General features: G+C 45.0%; 1 protein-coding gene across 2 annotated transcripts in view; it reads right to left on the minus strand.

Annotated features, from left to right (window-relative positions):
- Positions 1-1,125: 1,125 nt before the first annotated feature.
- LOC127033840 (bone morphogenetic protein receptor type-1B-like) overlaps positions 1,126-19,445 on the minus strand; it is a 30,044-nt gene continuing 11,724 nt past the window's right edge. For both annotated transcript variants that reach the window (XM_050922111.1, XM_050922110.1), the window contains 9 exons: positions 17,779-17,881; positions 16,111-16,219; positions 10,818-10,914; positions 9,884-10,019; positions 9,100-9,292; positions 7,223-7,520; positions 6,050-6,225; positions 4,248-4,378; positions 1,126-1,251 (listed from right to left, as the gene is read on the minus strand). In XM_050922111.1, coding sequence (XP_050778068.1) covers positions 1,126-1,251; positions 4,248-4,378; positions 6,050-6,225; positions 7,223-7,520; positions 9,100-9,292; positions 9,884-10,019; positions 10,818-10,914; positions 16,111-16,219; positions 17,779-17,881 — 1,369 coding nt within the window. The remainder of the gene's footprint in view (positions 1,252-4,247; positions 4,379-6,049; positions 6,226-7,222; positions 7,521-9,099; positions 9,293-9,883; positions 10,020-10,817; positions 10,915-16,110; positions 16,220-17,778; positions 17,882-19,445) is intronic.

Here is a 19,445-nt window from a genome sequence, read left to right on the forward strand (position 1 = left end):
CTAACTGTCAGCAGTTCTCTCCTTTCAGTCCTTATCAACAGGAAGTTAAGAAGTCTCACTACATTTTAAAAAGTAACAACAAATAATCTCCCAGAATAAATGGGATATTTTTTTTCCTAAAAGCGTTAATGCTTCTTTCACATGCTGAAGGGGAACTCTCACTCGTGTTGTGTATAAGTGTCTCCTATGCAACATTTTCATATGCGGTTCACAGCAGCTTCACTCACCAGTGGTTTCTCTGGTAAATGAAAGGCTGTTAAGATGAACTAAACTCGTTCTTGAGTGAACCTGTTCCTTTCACATCAAAATTCTTTACTTTTCAGTAAAAAAGGCTAGAAAAAGTGTGCTTTGGCTTATCCTAGAAACTAACGAAACCAGAAATCCAAAGGGTGTATGAAAAACCACAAGGCCCACAGAACTGCCATTGCTACATGGCTTCTGTTTTTCTCCAATTCAGTAAGTTCTGCCTGTGACAGGCCACCGGCAGAAAGTCAAGAAAGTAGTACCTTTACATAGGGAAGCTTTCTAACCAAGGTACATCTACACCGAGAGAACAGAACACACGAGACTGTGAAAAGTAGTCTCTATACGAAGGTAACTTTTAAGACAGTTTCTTTTAACTTCAGAGCCGCTCCTCAATATTTTTGTTTTCTGGTGGCATGCAAATCTTTTTATAGATCAAAAAAAAGTCACTTTACTTTCATCTTCAGGCACAGTTTCTTCTGATTTTTTAATGTAACAATATAGGTCTTTACTTCTCACGATAAGTTTCATTTTCATAAAAATTTAAAACAGTGTCTTCTTTTAAACAATCAAAAATAAAATAAAATAAAAATAATGGGCTTTCACAGAAAACAAAATGCATAATCTCAAACCAGTTACTGAAATGGTAGTTCCCCATGCAAACAGGGAGCAGACGAGCCTTTTCTGATCTTGTGTGTCAAAGGCCGCTGATTTTGCAAAGGCTACTCTCCTCAAAAGATGTTAGTTAAATCCACAGTTGCTCTGAAGCATGACTGTGTTCAGGATCCATATTAGTGAATGCTTCTGATTCCTCTTCGTGTCCTTTGACCATAAGGGAAAGTCGTTTTGGATGGGCTTTCGCCAGAGATGTCTTTTGTTGATTCAGATTGTAATGTCCCGTGACTCCATCATTTTGGCAAGTGTTTTCTTTACTCGCAGGGCTGTGAGCCGAGAAGCAGGGTCGTGAGCCCAACACTCTGTCATGAGTTTTTCCATTTGTCTCAGGCACTGTGGAAAGAAAAGATTAAAAAGGCTCATACTTGGGTCAGCTGGAATGTAAGACTGCTGTCCCGAAAAACTGCTTTGTATTCTAAAGGCGATGCCAGCTGCTATGCCACAAAGAAAGGTACACGCTGGATGGGATGACATTTTCTGTATATTGACTGCAGTTCTCAGCAGGTCACTCAATTTGAACATTTATAACAAACTGGGCTCCACATTTGGTTCAAAAATCCAACATCAGAAAAGCACTTTTCCCATCTGCCTTCCCTGGATGCTAAGGAAAACCTCTCTGATAACTTCCCCTTAATGTGGGCTGCATGACCCTTGTGCAGCAGGGCTTTGGGTCTGGAATGCAACATGGACGATAGGGTAGAATTCACTCTTTCAGCCTGCAAAGTGACCCCAGGCTTCAGCACAGCCTGAGCATGGCAGCTTTTCCAGCTGCTGTCCCACTGAGTCATCTTGCAGGACTTCTCACTCACCCGACTCTATTCTATGTTACCCTTATCCCCATAGTATGAGACGATCTGGTCGATGTCTTCTGTCTGCCACAACGATTCCTTCTTTCGTGCTGGCCCACTGGGGGACAGTCACTGCTCTTGACATGGGAAAGGAGGTACAGAGGACGTGATGCACAGCTCTTCTGCCTATTCTTTGCTCCGTCACAGAGGGCCCTCGCAGGCCATCTGCACTGGGGTGAATCCTAGGATTTAAATCACTGCAAGTCCCTGTTGCTATATTTGAAAAAAAATGGTTTTGGAAAAAACCCTTCCTGATGTTTGCATAAGGCCAGGAAGGCTTTAGCGGCCTGAGAGGGGCCCTAGATAGGAGTGTCCTGTAACCAGAGCCATCCCCTGGATAGGGTGAATTGGGGTGATGTCTTGGCCCTGCACACCCCTAGGGATGGCCCTGCTCATCACCACTCCTTGATACCACCTCCATGAACCCTCCTTCGTTAATGGCAAGAACAGTGAAACAGCACAGGTCAGAAAAGTGGGTGCAGAGCATAAAAGTGCAGCAGCATTTACTAAATAACCAACGAAGCCAGATTCTTTTCTGAAAGTGTCTTAGATAAAAATGGGTTGGGAACCCATGTGGTCGCATGCACTAATTTACTAGGTTTGCTACCTGGCAGTGTGGTCCCCATCCTGGAGCTGGTGATGCCAACTGCTCGGAGAAGAGTAGCTAACTCAGCAAGCCTGCCCAGCACCTGATGGGTGGTAGCAGCCAGACTAGATTCTTTATTTCTCTGTGCTAAATCCTTTCTAACCAGCCCCACTACAACACAACTTCCCATTTGCCTGACTCCCAAGATGAAGTCCCCGTTAAGCTTTGGTCAGCGGCAGTGCGAGACAGGTGGTTCCTTCACTGTTAAACAAGTACTCAAATTTCCAGGGATGGGAGTGTGGGGGGGGTGTTAACCCACACCCCACTTCTCTGACCGCTTACAGCTCTTGCAGCCGAGATCTTTGATCCAACTGCCAAACGCTCAACCGAACGCTGCTATTCCCAAACCACACCTGTCTGCTACAATAACAGCACTACACTATCCCCTTTCACAAGATGAGTGACCTCCGCAGAGCGTCATTGTCAGTCGGCAAGTTTGTCTGAGGTACATCCATTATTGCTCTACTGAGCAGAAACGCCATTTAGATTCACTAGAAATTCTCAGAGGACTGAGTTCAGATCCTCCCCTCCCCTCAAACCCAGCATCCCTAAAGGAAAAACACCAGTACACTTGGGAATGCCGTTTCCTAGAGCCCATTCTTAGGGGAAACATACACATGTGCAGGCAAAGAGATGCATCGATACCTAGAGCCCTGCAAATCCACCAGTAGCCGCTTTCGATCCGCGGACTATTTCTGCAGATAGCAGCGCAGCTGTGGCTACAAATCTGCACAGGGCTCAGACAGTCAGAGCTGGCAGGCAGCTGTGAGGAACCGTGGCAGGGACACCGGGGCTGCTTGGGCCTCAGGCCCAGGGTAAGTGGAGGCTCCTCACAGCTGCCAGCTCAGAGCTGCTGCGTGGCCATGGTAAGAGCTGGGCAGGCAGCAGTGAGGAGCCACAGCTCCTGCCCTGGCCGGGGGCCCTCGAGCAGCCCCAGTGCAGCTCCACAGGTCTCCTCCCTCCCCTCGGCCACGCTGGCGTGGAACCCAGGCAGGGAGCTGCAGCGGACTCTCCTCCTGCCCATGGTGCGGGGGGGGGCACCAAGAGCAGCCCCCAGCTGTGTCTCCACCTGACGAGTCCACGCAGACACCTCACAGCTGCCAGCGCACCCCCCCTGAATTTTTGCAGATGGCGGATCGGTTGCGGATACAATACAATCTCTTTTTTAAAAGGTACAGTGTAAAGGCAAGTGGACCCCAACGTAGCCCGTTAGCTGTATTTCTAAATAAGTGCACTAGGTAAGGGTTTTGGCTGCGATTCCTGGACGCTGTGGTATTGTGTACAAATGGTAAAATGAAACTTACTGGAATCATGCCCTCAGGACTGCAAGCCTGGGATTGCCCCCATCGCAACAGAACCAGGGCTCTCAGAAAAAGGGCCACTGACAATCGTAGCCCTGATTTAAAACAAACAGTCGTCCCCAGTACACTGCGCAGCGGGTAATTTTGCAAGTAGGTTGAGCTTCTGGCCAGCCAGTCTTTAACAACAGTAATTCTGACAAGGGAAAGGGAAAACATGCATAAGAGCAGAGCTGAAACATACAGTCTGCGTGCTTTCACGATGTGATTCCGGTCGGTAGGAAAAACATAACACATCTTTCTGAAAAGACTTCAGGCCAGCTCCTCAGGGAATCAGAGCATCTACCTCAGTGGCCCTTCCGTTCTGGGGCAACATGGCAGGTGCTAAAATCGAATATAATCATCTCACTGATCCTAACAGGCACAGTGCTATGTTTGAAAATCCCACGTGTCCATTCTGGGTGAAATCACAACAGTTTTGAAGACAGATAAATGGCAACGTAATAAAACTTGCTTTATTTTAAAAGGATTTCTTACCTCGTCACTTCTCCATCTACTGGGTAATGCGGGACGGAGCTTCTTTCTACACACGATCTCCCACATGTCCTTGCAGGAGGGGTCGGTGGGCAGAAGATCATGGTATGGAAGCTGGTATTTGTCAACTATTCCTGAAAGAAACATTTTCCAGATGCATCATAACTGCAGGATAAAAATCCCAGGGGACTAAGGATGTCTGGACTATATCAACTACACCCTTTTGGACTCTACCAGTCACACTTACCTCTGTCTTGCTCAGCATAGACACTAAGGATACGTCCACACTACCCACCAGATCAGTGGGTAGCAATCAATCTATCGGGGATTGATTTATCGCATCTCGTCCAGACGTGATAAATCGATCCCCGAACGTGCTCCCGTCGACTCCGGAACTCCACCAGAGTGAGCAGCAGAAGCGGAGTCAACAGAGGAGCCATGGCCATCAATCCTTATGGGAGGTAAGTCAATCTAAGATACGTCAACTTTAGCTACGCTTTTCTCGTAGCTAAAGTTGCATATCTTAGATCAATCCCCTCCCTGCCCCAGTGTAGACCAGGCTTAAAGAGTATTAGCCATGTGAGCTATTCTATTTTGCTTTGGAGAGGGGGTCATCTTTTTGAAGAAAATGAAGTATGCATCTGACAAAGTGGGTATTCAACCATGAAAGCATATGCGCCAATACATTTGTTAGTCTATAAGGTGCCGCAGAACTCTTTGTTGCTTTTCTGGGTTTGCGGCCTGTAATAATACCATTTGGGATCCAGATCTCACAATCTGAGCATGAGCGGATTTTGGACCTGATCCTGCAATGTGATACACATGGGTGGATTCATGGGCCTACAGAGAGCCTCGATGACTTCATATGGCATCCAACTGTAATATCGGGGCCTCATTCTGTACCTGGATAGCAGATGTCCAAGGAAAATTCAGGATGATGTTGGAATGGTGATGACTGAATAGGTGCCTCTCTTCCCTCTTACTAATTCCTGCATCCTGGCTGCATTTCTGCTTGCCACGGAAGCAACTTGTGTTTTTTTAAAGATAACAGAGAGAGAACAACAGTCAACTGCCTAATAGTTGTCTGTTTAAATCATTTGTCAACTGTAACACCTATGCAAAATCACCTCATTTTTTTTCTGCTCAAACAGCAGAGTGTTCCTACTCCAGCAGAAATGTTTACCACTCTGAGGCTATGTCTACACTACCACGGTAAGCTGACCTACACTACGCAACTCCAGCTACGTGACTAATGTAGCTGGAGTCGACGTACCTTAGGTGGAGTTACCGCGGGGTCTACACCATGGGGTGGGGGTGGGGGGCCACAGGAGAAAATCTCCCATCGACTTACTTTACTTTTCTCATCAGGGTTACGGTATAGGGGTTGCCTAGAGAGCGATCTGCAGTCGATCTGGTCGGTCTTTACTAGACCAACTAAACTGACCGCTGGTGGATTGATCTCAGAGAGTCAATCCTGGCTGCAGTGTAGACCTTCCCTGAAAAAGCCCACAAATTAGCTCCATATTCCCACCACAGGGATGAGTCATTGCATCTTTAAATAGGCTACTAAAACATAGTGTAAATCTTTGTTGTTAAACTAAGACTGAAGATAAGAAGCCCTCAGTGCAAGGAAGCAGAAATGAATAGGCCCAGGACTGCCAAGGTGTCTACCCAGCTTAGTTTATTGCAACAAAATCTACTACCGAGAAAGAAAGGACGGAACTTGAAGCTTCAGGTTATAAATGGAGTTTGCTGCTACAAGGAAAAGTCACGTCCCACTTACCAACAATATGTTTGCCATTTACCTTCTGACACACATCTCCTTGCTACCTCCCAAAGGATGAGTCCAAAACTGTACATATCGGCCATGAGATATGACTGGAAGTGATTCCTATTCAACCTTTTATCCAGCACCTCAGGAGCCATATAGCGCTTTGTGCCTACCAGTTTTTTAGGTGGTACGTCCACCCCATTTTTATCACTAAAAGGAAAAGAAAAAGAAGAATCAAACATACAAAAAGTAATCTGAAAAAAAATCACCTCAGAAAACCCAACTGGATGTGGAGAAAAAACAAATTCAAACAAAAATCACTCTTGAACAAGGTCAAAAATAATGCATAATCTTAATGGAACAGTTCTTCTAGAGAAAGGTACAGACTGTGACCAGCCCCCAACTTCTTAAAAGGCTTATTTGCCTCAGGTAGTATTAAGCATTCAAATGCAGAACCACAACAGAGAGAAGACTCAATAGGGACCCTGGCAACATTTAGGAGATTTTGTTTAGCATTAGACTTAACGCTAATGCAGGCGATACCAATCAAATCTTCATTAAATGTTGTTTTCTTAACATGTTGTTTTCACATACAGTAATATTAATTGGTTATCTATTAAGGACACTTACTGAAAATGGAATTTGTGTGCAAATACTATTAGAACTACCATTTAAATACAAAACCGCTGTTTATAAACATGCAATATATAATATACAGGTCTGTCGCATCTTACACTGGGGTTACGTTCCGCACTCAGAGCATAAAGCGAAAATCGCGTCTAGTCAAAATTACATTGAGTGTAATGGCGGGCGGAATCGCCCGCACTACAAGTACGATATTAAAATTGTTATTTTTCTCCTTTTTTGTTTTTGCCAACTGCATAAAACTGAAACTGTGCAAGTTAAATGCGCGTAAGATGTCACAGACTTGTACCTGCCCCTAGTACAGTATATGGATGTATCATATATATTACACCCCACAAACAATAAAGAGTCCTGTGGCACCTTATACACTAACAAACCTATTGGAGCATGAGCTTTCGTGCTGAATACCCACTTCGTCGGATGCATGTCAATGATACAAAAAGATACCGTGGTATCTCTCCGATCCCTTTCAATTAAAAAACACCCATTTTATTGCTGACATTAACAAGCCTGGGGGCAGGAAAGAATTCACCCACAAAGAAATGCACCTCATTTTACTCACCTAAACCATTTAACTGCCAAGCCTAGGTCTGCTATACAGCAGGTTCCATCCTTTTTCACTAGGATGTTCTTACTTTTCAGATCCCGGTGGGCAATAGCTGGCTTGACTTGAGTCCCAAAGATCTCCATGTGCAAGTGGCACAAGCCGCTAGCAGAAGAATAGGCCAGGTTTAGCATGGCTTTTGGATCCAAGGGAGTGGATTTCAGATAATCATACAGGGAGCCATGCTCATGGTAGTCTGTGATAAGATACAGTTCGGTCAAAGTCCCCGTACATTTAATGTCCGCAGCAATGAACCCTATGGGGAGGGAGGAAATGTTTTCAGATTAATATTTTTGGGGCTTTTGAACACCACACACGACTCTACATTCTCTCTCATCCACTTGTGAGTTTCAGCTACAAAGTTCAACTTCTTTATTCTATCTATATTGTATTCAGTTAGTAAGGATATGAACCATGCCTGCATCAGCATGTATTAAAAATGTGGATTATACTGCATGAAAAAAGTGTGCAACAATTACTCTGAGTGATTTCAAAGCTATATTAAGACCAGCTCAAGCTAAAGGTTATCGCTGGTTTCTGTCTAATCCCCAGGTTAAAGGTTAAATTGTGATCGAGGGGGACAGGGACTTCACCAAAAAAAACAAAACAAAACACCCTCTCTGTCCTTTGCTTGTTCAAGGGAAGAGTCGAAGAAACCACTCGGTTAAGCAAGGTTGTCTCATCTCAGAAAAGATATACTGGCATTAGAAAAAGTTCAGAGAAGGGCAATTAAAATTATTAGGAGGTCGGAACGGGTCCCACATGAGGAGAAATTAAAGAGGCTAGGATTTTTCAGCATGGAAAAGAGGAGACTAAGGGGGATGTAACAGAGGTATATAAAATCATGAGTGATGTGGAGGAAGTAGATAAGGAAAAGTTATTTACTTATTCCCATAATACAAGAACTAGGGATCACCAAAATGAAATTAATGGGCGGCAGGTTTAAAACAAATAAAAGGAAGATGATCTTCATGCAGCACACAGTCCACCTGTGGAACTCCTTGCCTGAGGAGGTTGTGAAGGCTAGGACTATAACAGGGTTTAAAAGAGAACTGGATAAATTCATGGAGGTTAAGTCCATTAATGGCTGTTAGCCAGGATGGGTAAGGAATGGGGTCCCTAGCCTCTGTTTGTCTGAGGGTGGAGATGGATGGCAGGAGAGAGATCATTTGATCATTACCTGTTAGGTTCACTCCCTCTGGGCCACCTGGCATTGGCCACTGTCAGCAGACAGGATACTGGGATGGATAGACCTTTGGTCTGACCCAGTACGGCCGTTCTTATGTTCCTATGTCTGCTCAGTTCTTGGTCACTCTAGGGACATAATTCTGTGGGGAAGGATCACACAAACATCCAGCAGCCACAAGGGAGACATACCTCCTGACGGCTCTCCCTAGCATAGCGTGGCTCCACATCGGCCCCTACAGAGAGCTCTGTACAACGTGCATAACTGAGTTTTAAACAAATACCCTGAGAATGCCTTCAGTGTCTCTTCTTTTTCAGTTCCACATGGTGTCATTGTTAAATGTCAGTTCAGTGGCCTGGAATTTGCTTTCTAAAAAAAGAACCCCAGACACAGGTGGGAAAAACAGGTGTATGGTTGTTGGGGATTACAACCTCCCAAAGCCAGTTACTCCCTATCTGCATGGAGACCCTTAAAACGATTTGCTTTTTGATATCTGCCCCATTGAGAGAAGCATATTGTGGTTAATGGCAAAGCATGGCAGGTGACAAAATGCATGAAGAAAAGGACATCAGCAAGTACAAAGTTATTAGCAAGAATAACTAAGAAACTTAAAACGGCATCATTTCTATCTTTTATTTCACTCACTCACCCAAAATGTTTTCATGCCTCAACAGGACAGTCTCGTAGATTTCAGTCTCTTTCAACCAGCTGGCCTCCTCAGTGGCGAAGAACACTTTTACAGCTACCTTTTCTTCACGCCACTTTCCCATCCAAACTTCTCCATAGCGACCTTTACCGGTCTGTTTCACCATCTCAATCTGCCTTGCTATAGTAATTTCGACCTGTTAAATCCCAAGAAATGTCGTTTAAATATACTCCACAACATGGGTTTCATCTCTCTTTGTCCATCTCCTTCTCTCATGCTAAAACATAGGAACCCTTGCACAAAGCTGGAATGCACAGGCCACAAGTCAGATATTAGGAATGGCAATATACAGAAACCTGTAGGAGAACACTTCAACCCCCCTGGACACACAATAGCAGATTTAAAGGTAGCCATCCTGCAGCAAAAAAAACTTCAGGACAAGACTTCAAAGAGAAACCGCTGAGCTTCAGTTCAGTTGCAAATTTGACTCCATCAGCTCAGGATTAAACAAAGACTGTGAATGGCTAGCCAACTACAAAAGCAGTTTCTCCTCCCTTGGTATTCACACCTCAACTGCTAGAAGAGGGCCTCATCCTCCCTGATTGAAATAACCTCATTATCTCTAGATGGATTCTTGCCTACATATTTATACCTGCCTCTGGAAATTTCCATTACATGCGTCTGACAAAGTGAGTATCCACACACGAAAGCTTATGCTCCAATACTTTTTAGTCTATAAGGTGCCACAGGACTCTGTGTGTGTATCTAAATTACATTCCTTTCTTACCATAGGGAAACTAGACCCACTTCCTGTGCTCTGAGACCATTGAGTCGAGTCTTTCAGGGTTTCCCCTGGAGCAAAGTAAGTCTCATCCTGTTCAACTCCAATGCAGTAATGAGGTCTGGTTGCTTGCCTTTTGTGCCTATGATTTTAGTGAAAATTAAATTAGTTGACAGTGCAATGAGGAACAGATGCTACACAGAAAATGCTACTCACATTTAATTTTTAGTCATTCAGAAGTCCCCAGCAATTACCCAAAGTACGAGCTAGTCTCATCACCGACTATTTTCTGATCTATTCGCAACATTAGAACGCTTTCGGTCTATGAAAGGGGATGACTATCATCTGCTGGGGAATCCAGCATAATTTTGCATAGCCAAGTACCAACTTTAAACCCCTAATTCAGAGAATAGTCCTAAAAACAGAGATGTAGTAAATCCCTCGCCTTTTAGTTATGAATGTTGTGGGTTTTTTATGACCAAACAAAGGTATTGTTATGAATTTACCTGTGCTTTCTGAATCTCCCTGCCTCTTTGGGTAGAGTTTGTGAATTTGTGTCAACCTTGTGTACACTGGGTTAAAAGGGTTGTGAGCTTTATTTACTATAGCGTGTCTTTGCACTATTGTTTTCTTTAATTTTCAGTGTATACTACTCTGTGTTGTTTCCCACTGGAAAGCTTTTTAGGACATACTTTCTATGAAGGATGCTATACAAAAGACCAACTATTTTATGGGACATTATATTGATGACTTTGTGATTTTAACATTAACAAAATATACAATTTTTCCCTATAATAAAAACAATGTGTTTTTAATTGTTCCCCAATTCCCTCCTGTTAATTTTTTTTTAATTTTACAGTTCATAAGCCGGGGTGGGGGAGGGGAAAGTGATGTTAGGAAGAAATCTGAAGCAGACAAAGTTGAAATACTTCCCACTTACCTGAAGTACCAGAATATGATGAGAAGTACCAGGAGTATATTGCAAACGATCACTGAGATCAGCAAGGCCCTATGACCAATGTCTCCTTCAACACAATCTGATTTAAAAAAATCAAAAAAAGCTTTGTACAATGGCTGTGTTTTTGTCTTAGAAGCCAACGCTGCTCTCTCACATCTGAGATGTCTTTCCCATTAGGTTGGGTGTAACATGCATTCTGCCTTCCTGGGGTTAGTTTCCCATGTAAAAAGACACACAAGAATTTATAACTATATTAAGCAAGAGAATTGTTCCCTTTCTTTTCTACTGCAGCATTGCGTAACGCAGCACTTGATTTCAGACCCATTTGAGGTGTTCCTTCTTTAGCTCTCATTGAACAGGGCAAACACAGCACATGGAACAGCAATCGAGGGCCTGACTGACCCTGCAGTCTTTACTCAGTCAAAGCTCTCACTGGTAACTCTAGTGCTTGTGACTGAGTTTGTAAGGGAGTATTTAGCCCTTCATGACCAATCCACTAACCCCCACCGCCTCAAACCTGGGATTTACACTCCTGTATCTTACGTATCTTGTCAGCTGGGACACAGACTTTGTCCTGTTTGATGCCTCTTTATCTTAACTAACTTTTATTAATTTCAGAAAACTGAGAGTCTTAACAAAAGCAATTCCTATACCCAACTGTATCTACCCCAGCACAGAAGACATATAAGGGATGTCTAATCCCTGCTAGGGCATAGAGCTAAAGTCCCTAACATTATATTTACATCAATGTAAGGATCTCTCTCTCTCATAGCACTATAGCAGGAAAAATTATTTGTTTTTTATTCTTGCAATTGTGGGAAAATGTATCATTGCAGATGAGCCATTCTTTAAAACCGCTTCAAAATGCAACATTACCAAGCAACACGTAAGATTTGTGATTATATAAAAATAACTGAAAAGTTTGAATTAATCCTTGCACGCTATACCCATTTTCTGCTCTAAAATTTAGCTGTCATCTCCAAATTTGTAGACGCATTTCAAACACACGTGTTGGACCGTCGTGCATATTCTCATGCTGAAAACTGAAGAAATCCTGCACCATCTTCTTTTAAAACTGCAGAGTCTCAAAACTGTGATACTTTAGCACACTCCCCACCTCCAGCTTGGTGTTCACTCTTAGGCAGATAAAGATGAGATTTTCTCAAGTCCTCACCATCTGATTGTCTTGCATCTTCCACACAAATGCTGAACACACAGTAAACTGTGACAATTCTAGCCTTATTGACTCACCCTGGAATAATACTATTATGTTTCAGATTTACGAGGGCAGGAGTCAGCAACCTTTCAGAAGTGGTGTGCCGAGTCTTCATTTATTCACTCTAATTTAGGGTTTGCATGCCAGTAATACATTTGAACGTTTTTAGAAGATCTTTCTATAAGTCTATAATATATAACTAAACTATTGTTGTATGTAAAGTAAATAAGGTGTTTATAATGTTTAAGAAGCTTCATTTAAAATTAAATTAAAATGCAGAGCCCCCTGGACCAGTGGCCAGGACCCGGGCAGTGTGAAACTCAGCTTGTGTTTCGCCTTCGGCACACATGCCATAGGTTGCCTACCCCTGTACTAGGGTAATGAGACAAAGAGGATCCTAGGGGACTCTTGGCTTACTGTCATGCACTTTTCTTTTAAAGATCCACTTCCCTCTCCCACCTTTGCTTCCAACTCTTTCCTTCCCTCTCCTTCCCATCATGAGCAGAGATGACCTACCATTATCTGCCTTGTGAGCACATTGGTCATGTTTTAACCTGACATTACCTGGTCCTGGAGCATTAACAATGTAAACATTCAAGCAATGGCCATCGCCTTTGAAAGGAGACACCAACACAGGGCCTATCAGGAAAAAAACCTAGAGCACATCATTCTCATTGGAGCAGCAGATTTCTACCTGAACTGTCACTCTGTGTGTGCCAGGAGCTGAAACTGAGAGCCCGCTGGGGAGTCCAGTTCTCTCTGTGAAAGAGGTGGCAGCTCAGGGGGCCAAGCTTCTATTTCATGGTTTGTTAGCAGTCTGGGTCTGCCGGTCATTTCTCTCTAAAGGTGTGGCTTGGAACAGTTGAAGTTGTCACTGTCTATTGGCTCAGGAGAGGCCAAACAGAGTCTGCAGACTATAGGGGGAGAATTCTTCATACTCTGGAGACTAGGGAAATACATTTGCAGCATGGCCCTTGTAGGGTACAAAGTACAAAGTAGCGTCTCTCTGTCTTTTTGGCCATAGGGGCCAACGAAGCTGGCATCTGCCACAAGGTGCGGGATGTATCAGCTAGCATTCTGATCAATGGTAGGGCAAGCCTAGATAGGTCCGAGGGGGCCAGGATATCCACTACCGGATCTACATCCACCTTGATCTCCTCCACTTGGATCGCCAGGCTCTGAGCGTCACGCTTAAGTAGCTGCTGAAGCACCTGGTTGTCCTCTAGGGCTGGTGCCACTGACGTTGCCACAAGTGCCTCATCTGGTGAGGAAGAGGAGATGAGCACCTGCAAAGGACCTTCCTCTGTACCCTCAGCCTCTGCAGGGCTCTGCAGCACACAGTACTCTGGTTACGTGGCTGGTGCAGATGTAGGATGCGGCACTGTGGCCGGTACCAGGGTCAACGCTAAACGACGAGGCGTGCTGGGCGGTGCCTGCAGCATCGGAAACATGGCCCCTGTCGGTGCTAGTGTCTGATTAGGCGATACTGGGTTCTGTTGTGGCACACTCCTGTCAGACAATGGTGCCGGTGGTAGATGCATTTGCGCCAGAGCCACCGACGTCGAGGAGACCGACACAGACTTGGAGCACAGACCATGCACATGTCCCAGGGACTGACGGTAGGCCCAGGGAGTCCAGAACGGCCACTGGGACGGCAGTTGCCACTATTGCTGCCACTATGCCGGGTAAGGTCATTAGCTTGCCTGAGAAGCCGAACTCCTGTTCCTCCATCTACTGGAGTGGTAGGATTCCGCCTTTGAGTCCGAGGTCTCCAAATAGGAGGACCGAGGGGGAGCAGTAACCACTGTCACCGGGGAGTGGTGTCATGAGGCCAGGGAGTGCTCTCTCTGTGCCGGTGCTGCCGGAGCGGCACAAGGTGGGAACTGGGGCAACATCCTGGCCTGCTTGCCCCTTGATTGAATTGGGGGTAGGGCCGTGTCTAGCAGCTCTTTCCACAGGCGTGGGGAGGCTGGCATCGGGAGGCTTAATAAGTCAGAGGCCACCTTGAACGCCTCCGGCGTCAATGGGGGATGCACACTCTCACTGAGGTCCGGGGATCTAGACCGGTCCGGACTCGACAGCACCCCCACCGGAGCAGCAGTCAACGGGACCTTGGGAGGGTCCGGTTGTGGCTCGGCTTGTCCCACCGCAGTCGTGGATGCCGCTGGCCTTTTAAGGTCCTGGTGGGGTGATTGGTCCCTCACCGGCCTCTTCTTTTTTGCAGGCACTGGAGATGGTGATCGGTGCCACACGGAGGCCGATTTTCTATGTCCCGATTCTCTCCGATGCTGGGACTTAGAGATCTTAGACTGGGCCTCCTGTCTCGTTAGCGGTGCCAGAGCACTGTGCACCAAGGATGAGGTGCTGGGGGCCGGATTGGCAGGCTCAGGGTCCGAGTGTGGTTGTAAAGCCACCTCCATCAGGAGCACTCTGAGTCTCTGCTCTCTGTGCTTAAGAGTCCTGGGACGGAATCCCCTGCAGATACCGCACCGGTCTCTTTGGTGGCTCTCCCCGAGGCACCTCAAGCAGGATGAGTGCAGGTCACTCTTCGGCATAAACTTCATGCAGTCCATGCAGAGTTTAAACCCTGGGGACCCGGGCATGCCCTAGTGGGGCGACGAATATGTTGCGGGGGGGAAGCCCCCAACAACTATTAACTATCTAGAACTAACACTAACTCTAAACTATGAGAGAGGAAACAACTATATACACTTAAACGAGACACTGCTAGGCTTGCTGCAAGAGTAAGTGAAGTTCCAGCTAGCTGTCACCGGCGGTAAGAAGGTGGAGGGTCGGCGGGCCACTATATAGGGCACCATGGAGGCTATGCCAATGTCTATAAATGTCGTGCTTACCAAGGAACTGCTGTATTTAAAAAAACAAATATTGTACAACTTCTAACCCAAACTGGACATGCTTTTGTGCAGAGTGTTACTGTATTGTTTGTTCTATAGCTCTGAAACACAGAGGTCATGGCGACGCCTAGACCTTATTCTCAGAGGGCCAGATTATCAGCGGCTATAAATTGTCATTAGTTCCATTGGCTTCAGTGGCACTACACTGATTTATAGCAGCTGAGGATCTGGTCCCAAGTGTCATTCAGAAACTGTTGTGTAGCTACAAATTACAATCTTTTGAGATGACTGAGGGCATTTGTGACGAAGTGGGAATGTTCTTGCTGTATTATGGGAATGCTGAGTGAGGAGTATTGACCTGGGAATGTTGCAAGGGAGTTTTGCTGGGACTGGCTGCATTGGGGAAGGGAGGACACCTGAACATGTAACATGAGAACCCAGGAGGGGGGTTGGAGGCCAGGTGACATCTCTTCCCAGGAACCTGGACAAAGGACACAAAGGCTGGGGGAGGAGCTGGGGAGAGGCTGAGTGAGAGGCTGGACGGAGTTTCATTTTGGAGCTAGCTGGGAAATGGAGAGGGGCGCCCGACGGGGTTTGGGCTTCCCACTGGGGCTGTGATCTCCCTGGGGCCCCAGATGGACCTAACTAAAGGGGGTCCTGTTGTCTGTACCAGCAAGACCTGTTTTGGACTGCGTTCCTGTTGTCTAAATAAACCTTCTGTGTTACTGGCTGGCTGAGTGTCCCGGTGAATCGCAGGAAGTGGGGGGTGCAGGGCCTGGTCTCCCCACATACTACGTGACACCATTCATGATTGTTATTCTATATTTGTATGGCATGAGCACCCAGAGGCCTCAGTAAGTCACCTTCGCTGCCCCGCTAAGCACTGTACAAAGTAAGAGATAGTCCCTGCCCCAGCCCAAGCTAGACTGTGAGCGCTTTGGAGCAGAAACCATTCTTTTACTACGCCCAGTGCCTAGGGCAATGGGTCTCTGATTCTTGACTGATGCCTGTAGGCATGATGGGAATACAAACAGAGGTAAACACCAGCAACAACCAAGACGATACTGTTTCTGAATATTACCAGAACAGCTACACGATATAAAAAAAAGTTGTTTTTCCATGCAGGTCGTCTAATTCTCTTTTCCTTTCTAGGAGAAGCACATGGACCTACTGATTTAAGGCTATATTTTCTTCTTCCTCTTACCGCTATTTCTCAGAGATGGCAGCGCTGGGTGAAGGTTTTCATTGCAGAAATCTTTGTCTCTGCAGCACGCAATAGAAAGAGTTCTTCTCTCATGTATTATGAGCATATCCTGCAACAGAGAAAATCACAGAGAACTGTGTGAGCAACTTGGTTCTTTTAAACAGACACTGCTGTTTGGGCGCTGGAGAAGGAGACAGACCTGACATGGGAAACAGCATCACACCTCCCAGAGCAAAGCAGACAGAATTTTGCCCCAAGGCCAAGATTTCCAGAAACAGATGCCTAACGTCAGGCATGAATTCAGAGACTTTAGGATGTTCAGCATTTTGGAAAATCTGGCTACTTATTTAGTAAGCAGTTAGAAGCCTCATTTTAGACTCCTATTTTTGAAAATCTTGGCTTTAGTGCATGATTCCCTTCATGTAGGGGCATCCTCAGACGGCTTAAAGCCAACATAGTCAACTCTGTCATCTATTCCCCCCAGCGAAATAGATTTGTGAAGGGCATGAAGAGGGAGCAGGAGGGGACAGAACACAGTGCACTATACTTTGGAGATATTTACTGGAATAATGGCTCCTAGGAGTTTATTACAAGCAGGTGCAAATAAGAGCAACCCTTAGCCTGCTCTAACTTGAACCAATAGCTGGTTGTCCCCCTGGACAGGCCCAGATATAGGTGTGGGTGCTGAAAGATTACTTAAGGATACATCTACATTGCAAACAAAGAAACAAAGAAAATGCGGCAGCCCAGTCTCAGAGCCCAGGTCGACTGACTTGGGCTCACACTAGAGCACTGCAGATGTTTCTGCTTGGGCTGAAGCCTATGCTCTGAAACCCAGCAAGGGGTAGAGTGTCAAAGCCTGGACTCCAGCCTGAGCAGGAGTGTCTACACTGCTATTCTTACCCTGTACCCTTATTCAACAGCTGGTAGCAAGAGCCCAAGTCAGTTGACCCAGGCTCTGAGGATCGCTGCCATGGGCGTGGTCTTTTATTGTTTTATTTTGCAGTGTAGAGGTACTCAGAGTCATCTTCATTCCACCGGCTGTTCTGCCTCCACCGTCATGCTGAGGTCTGCATGGAACAGCTGGGGACTTAACCCCGAGTGATTTCTCTGTGTTAAACATGGAAGCCCAAAAGAGAATTGCTACATAGGGTGAGAAGCTGGTGGCAGTACCTGAAATGGACACACATTTCTCTCCCTGGAACAAGAAAACCTTCATAAAGGTGGATCCTCAAATGTACCAGCTGGACTGTCTACACCTACAGGACTTACGTTACACATCAGTGATACGCAACAACTCCGCATGTGAAAACAGCAACTTTTTTATGGCTACGCAGCACACAGCAGTTTGGGAAAGGAAGGGAAGAATGTCTTACCTAATTCAAGCTGCAGGGGGAATTTAGAGATTCAGAATGGAATTACCAGAGTGGTAGTTTCACCAGAAGAGCAGGGGCTAACATTAGTGAACTAGCAATATGGTGTGCCTGAAGAAGTAGCAAGAGTTTTGGGGAGCAGACTCCATTTCCTCAGCATTCCGTGCAGAGAGCACATTCCCCACATGACCAAAATTCAAAGCAGCAGATGTGTGCATTCATCCTGACCACACTGTTGCTGGATGAAAACTATCACAATAGCCAGACCAAACCTTGATCATAACTGTTTTCTTACCCGGCATTGGATGTCTAAGCCTTCGAAGTGTAGGCATCCTGAGGCAATTGTATGTCCTCCAGATTCTTCATCTTCTACTGTGGTGAAACAGTAGCCATCAGTCCTGAAGATTGGAAAGAGCAAAGCAGAGTTAGTTTTTTTTTAAAATGAGAGATTTGCTATTGGACATGCTGTGCCCCACAAACAAACCGTTGATAAATCAACACACTTTGAACAGCAATGTAACAAAATGCGTATGACTAAACTATTATCACGTTTAAAATCTTATTTATTTACGCAGTGTTATTTCAACGTACAAAACAAACAAATGCTTATCCTAGGCTCCTGGCACACATACACTGCTGGATTTAATTTTAACTAAGACAGACGGCAATCACAAACTGATCACTTTTCTTCATAAAGAAGCCAGGCCACAAAGCTGACATTGTCACACAAACCCCTAACCCCCGTAATTAAAAATCTTCACCCAAGGCCCGTCCCCTCTGTACAAATGTCTATCCCACTGGCTCTCAATCCATGGCCTGCAGGCCGCTTGCGCCCAATCAGCGCACAGCTGCGGCCCGTGTGATATCCTCAGGGCCATAGAGGTAGAGTAATATATTGTGTGGATATGGCCCACATAACGCATGGAGAGTTGCATATGCAGCCCACAGTAGTAAACAGGTTGGGAACCATTGGTCTCTCCTAATCGATGGGTCTCCAGTGATGCAAAGCCTATCTTAGGAAAAGCATCAATGCTAAGGCAGGCCCACTTGTGCGTGCACACACTGTACAGAAGCAGACCTGAAGAGGCCACCGTCACTGAGCTAATGACCATGAAACACTATTAAGAGTGATAGTGGTCCTTCTTACTTTAACCATATTGCAAACTGCAACACTGTTGCGTCCAAATTCTTGACTTATCAATATCCTTCATAACTGCTTACCTGGGTTATAAGCCTAAAGTGATCCATTATACTTCCGTTTACAAGAACATGTACAACAGAGGACAAGTATACTAACAGATGGCGAGATGGTGCTGGTGACAAATGTCCTTCCCTAATGAAGGTCAAATGCATGAATGTTATCAGGGAAACAAAAAGAGCGCCTGCATCCGAGTGAAAATCTTCTCTGCTCATTTCTCATCACTTTCTGGGGACTCAACACCCTATCAACATGAATGAAAATTGTCCTGATCATAAGAAATAAAACAAATAATAAAAAAGAAATAGCCCCTTATCCTCAAACAATCAAGTCCTAGAGCAATATAATGTTTTATTAACCTCTTATTTTCTTTCGAATATTTATGTTTATTAGATATTTTCATAACAAAAGAACAAATGAACAAGGACAATAAAAGAGAAACAGACAGAAGAAGTAACTAAATGGTTTTACAAGACTTATATAAATTGGAATTTCAAATCATTATTTTTTTTACTTGAAAGAAAGGAAAACTCAACAAAACAAACAAACAAAACCACGAATGCCAATAAAGACATTGTAGGGAAAGAGGAACATCCTGTTACACACTGAAGGCATAAACACAATTTGGAAATATTAGCTGTGGCACAGAAGGACGCCGGATAGGAAAACACCAAACATTTGCTGTGGCACGTATTTAAATTAACTGTGTGAAATCTAGTCAGAGTAAGCTTGTTTCACAGTTATTTTCAACAACAGGACAAGTT

This window comes from Gopherus flavomarginatus, chromosome 13 (assembly GCF_025201925.1).
Source record: "Gopherus flavomarginatus isolate rGopFla2 chromosome 13, rGopFla2.mat.asm, whole genome shotgun sequence".
Lineage (NCBI taxonomy): Eukaryota > Metazoa > Chordata > Testudines > Testudinidae > Gopherus > Gopherus flavomarginatus.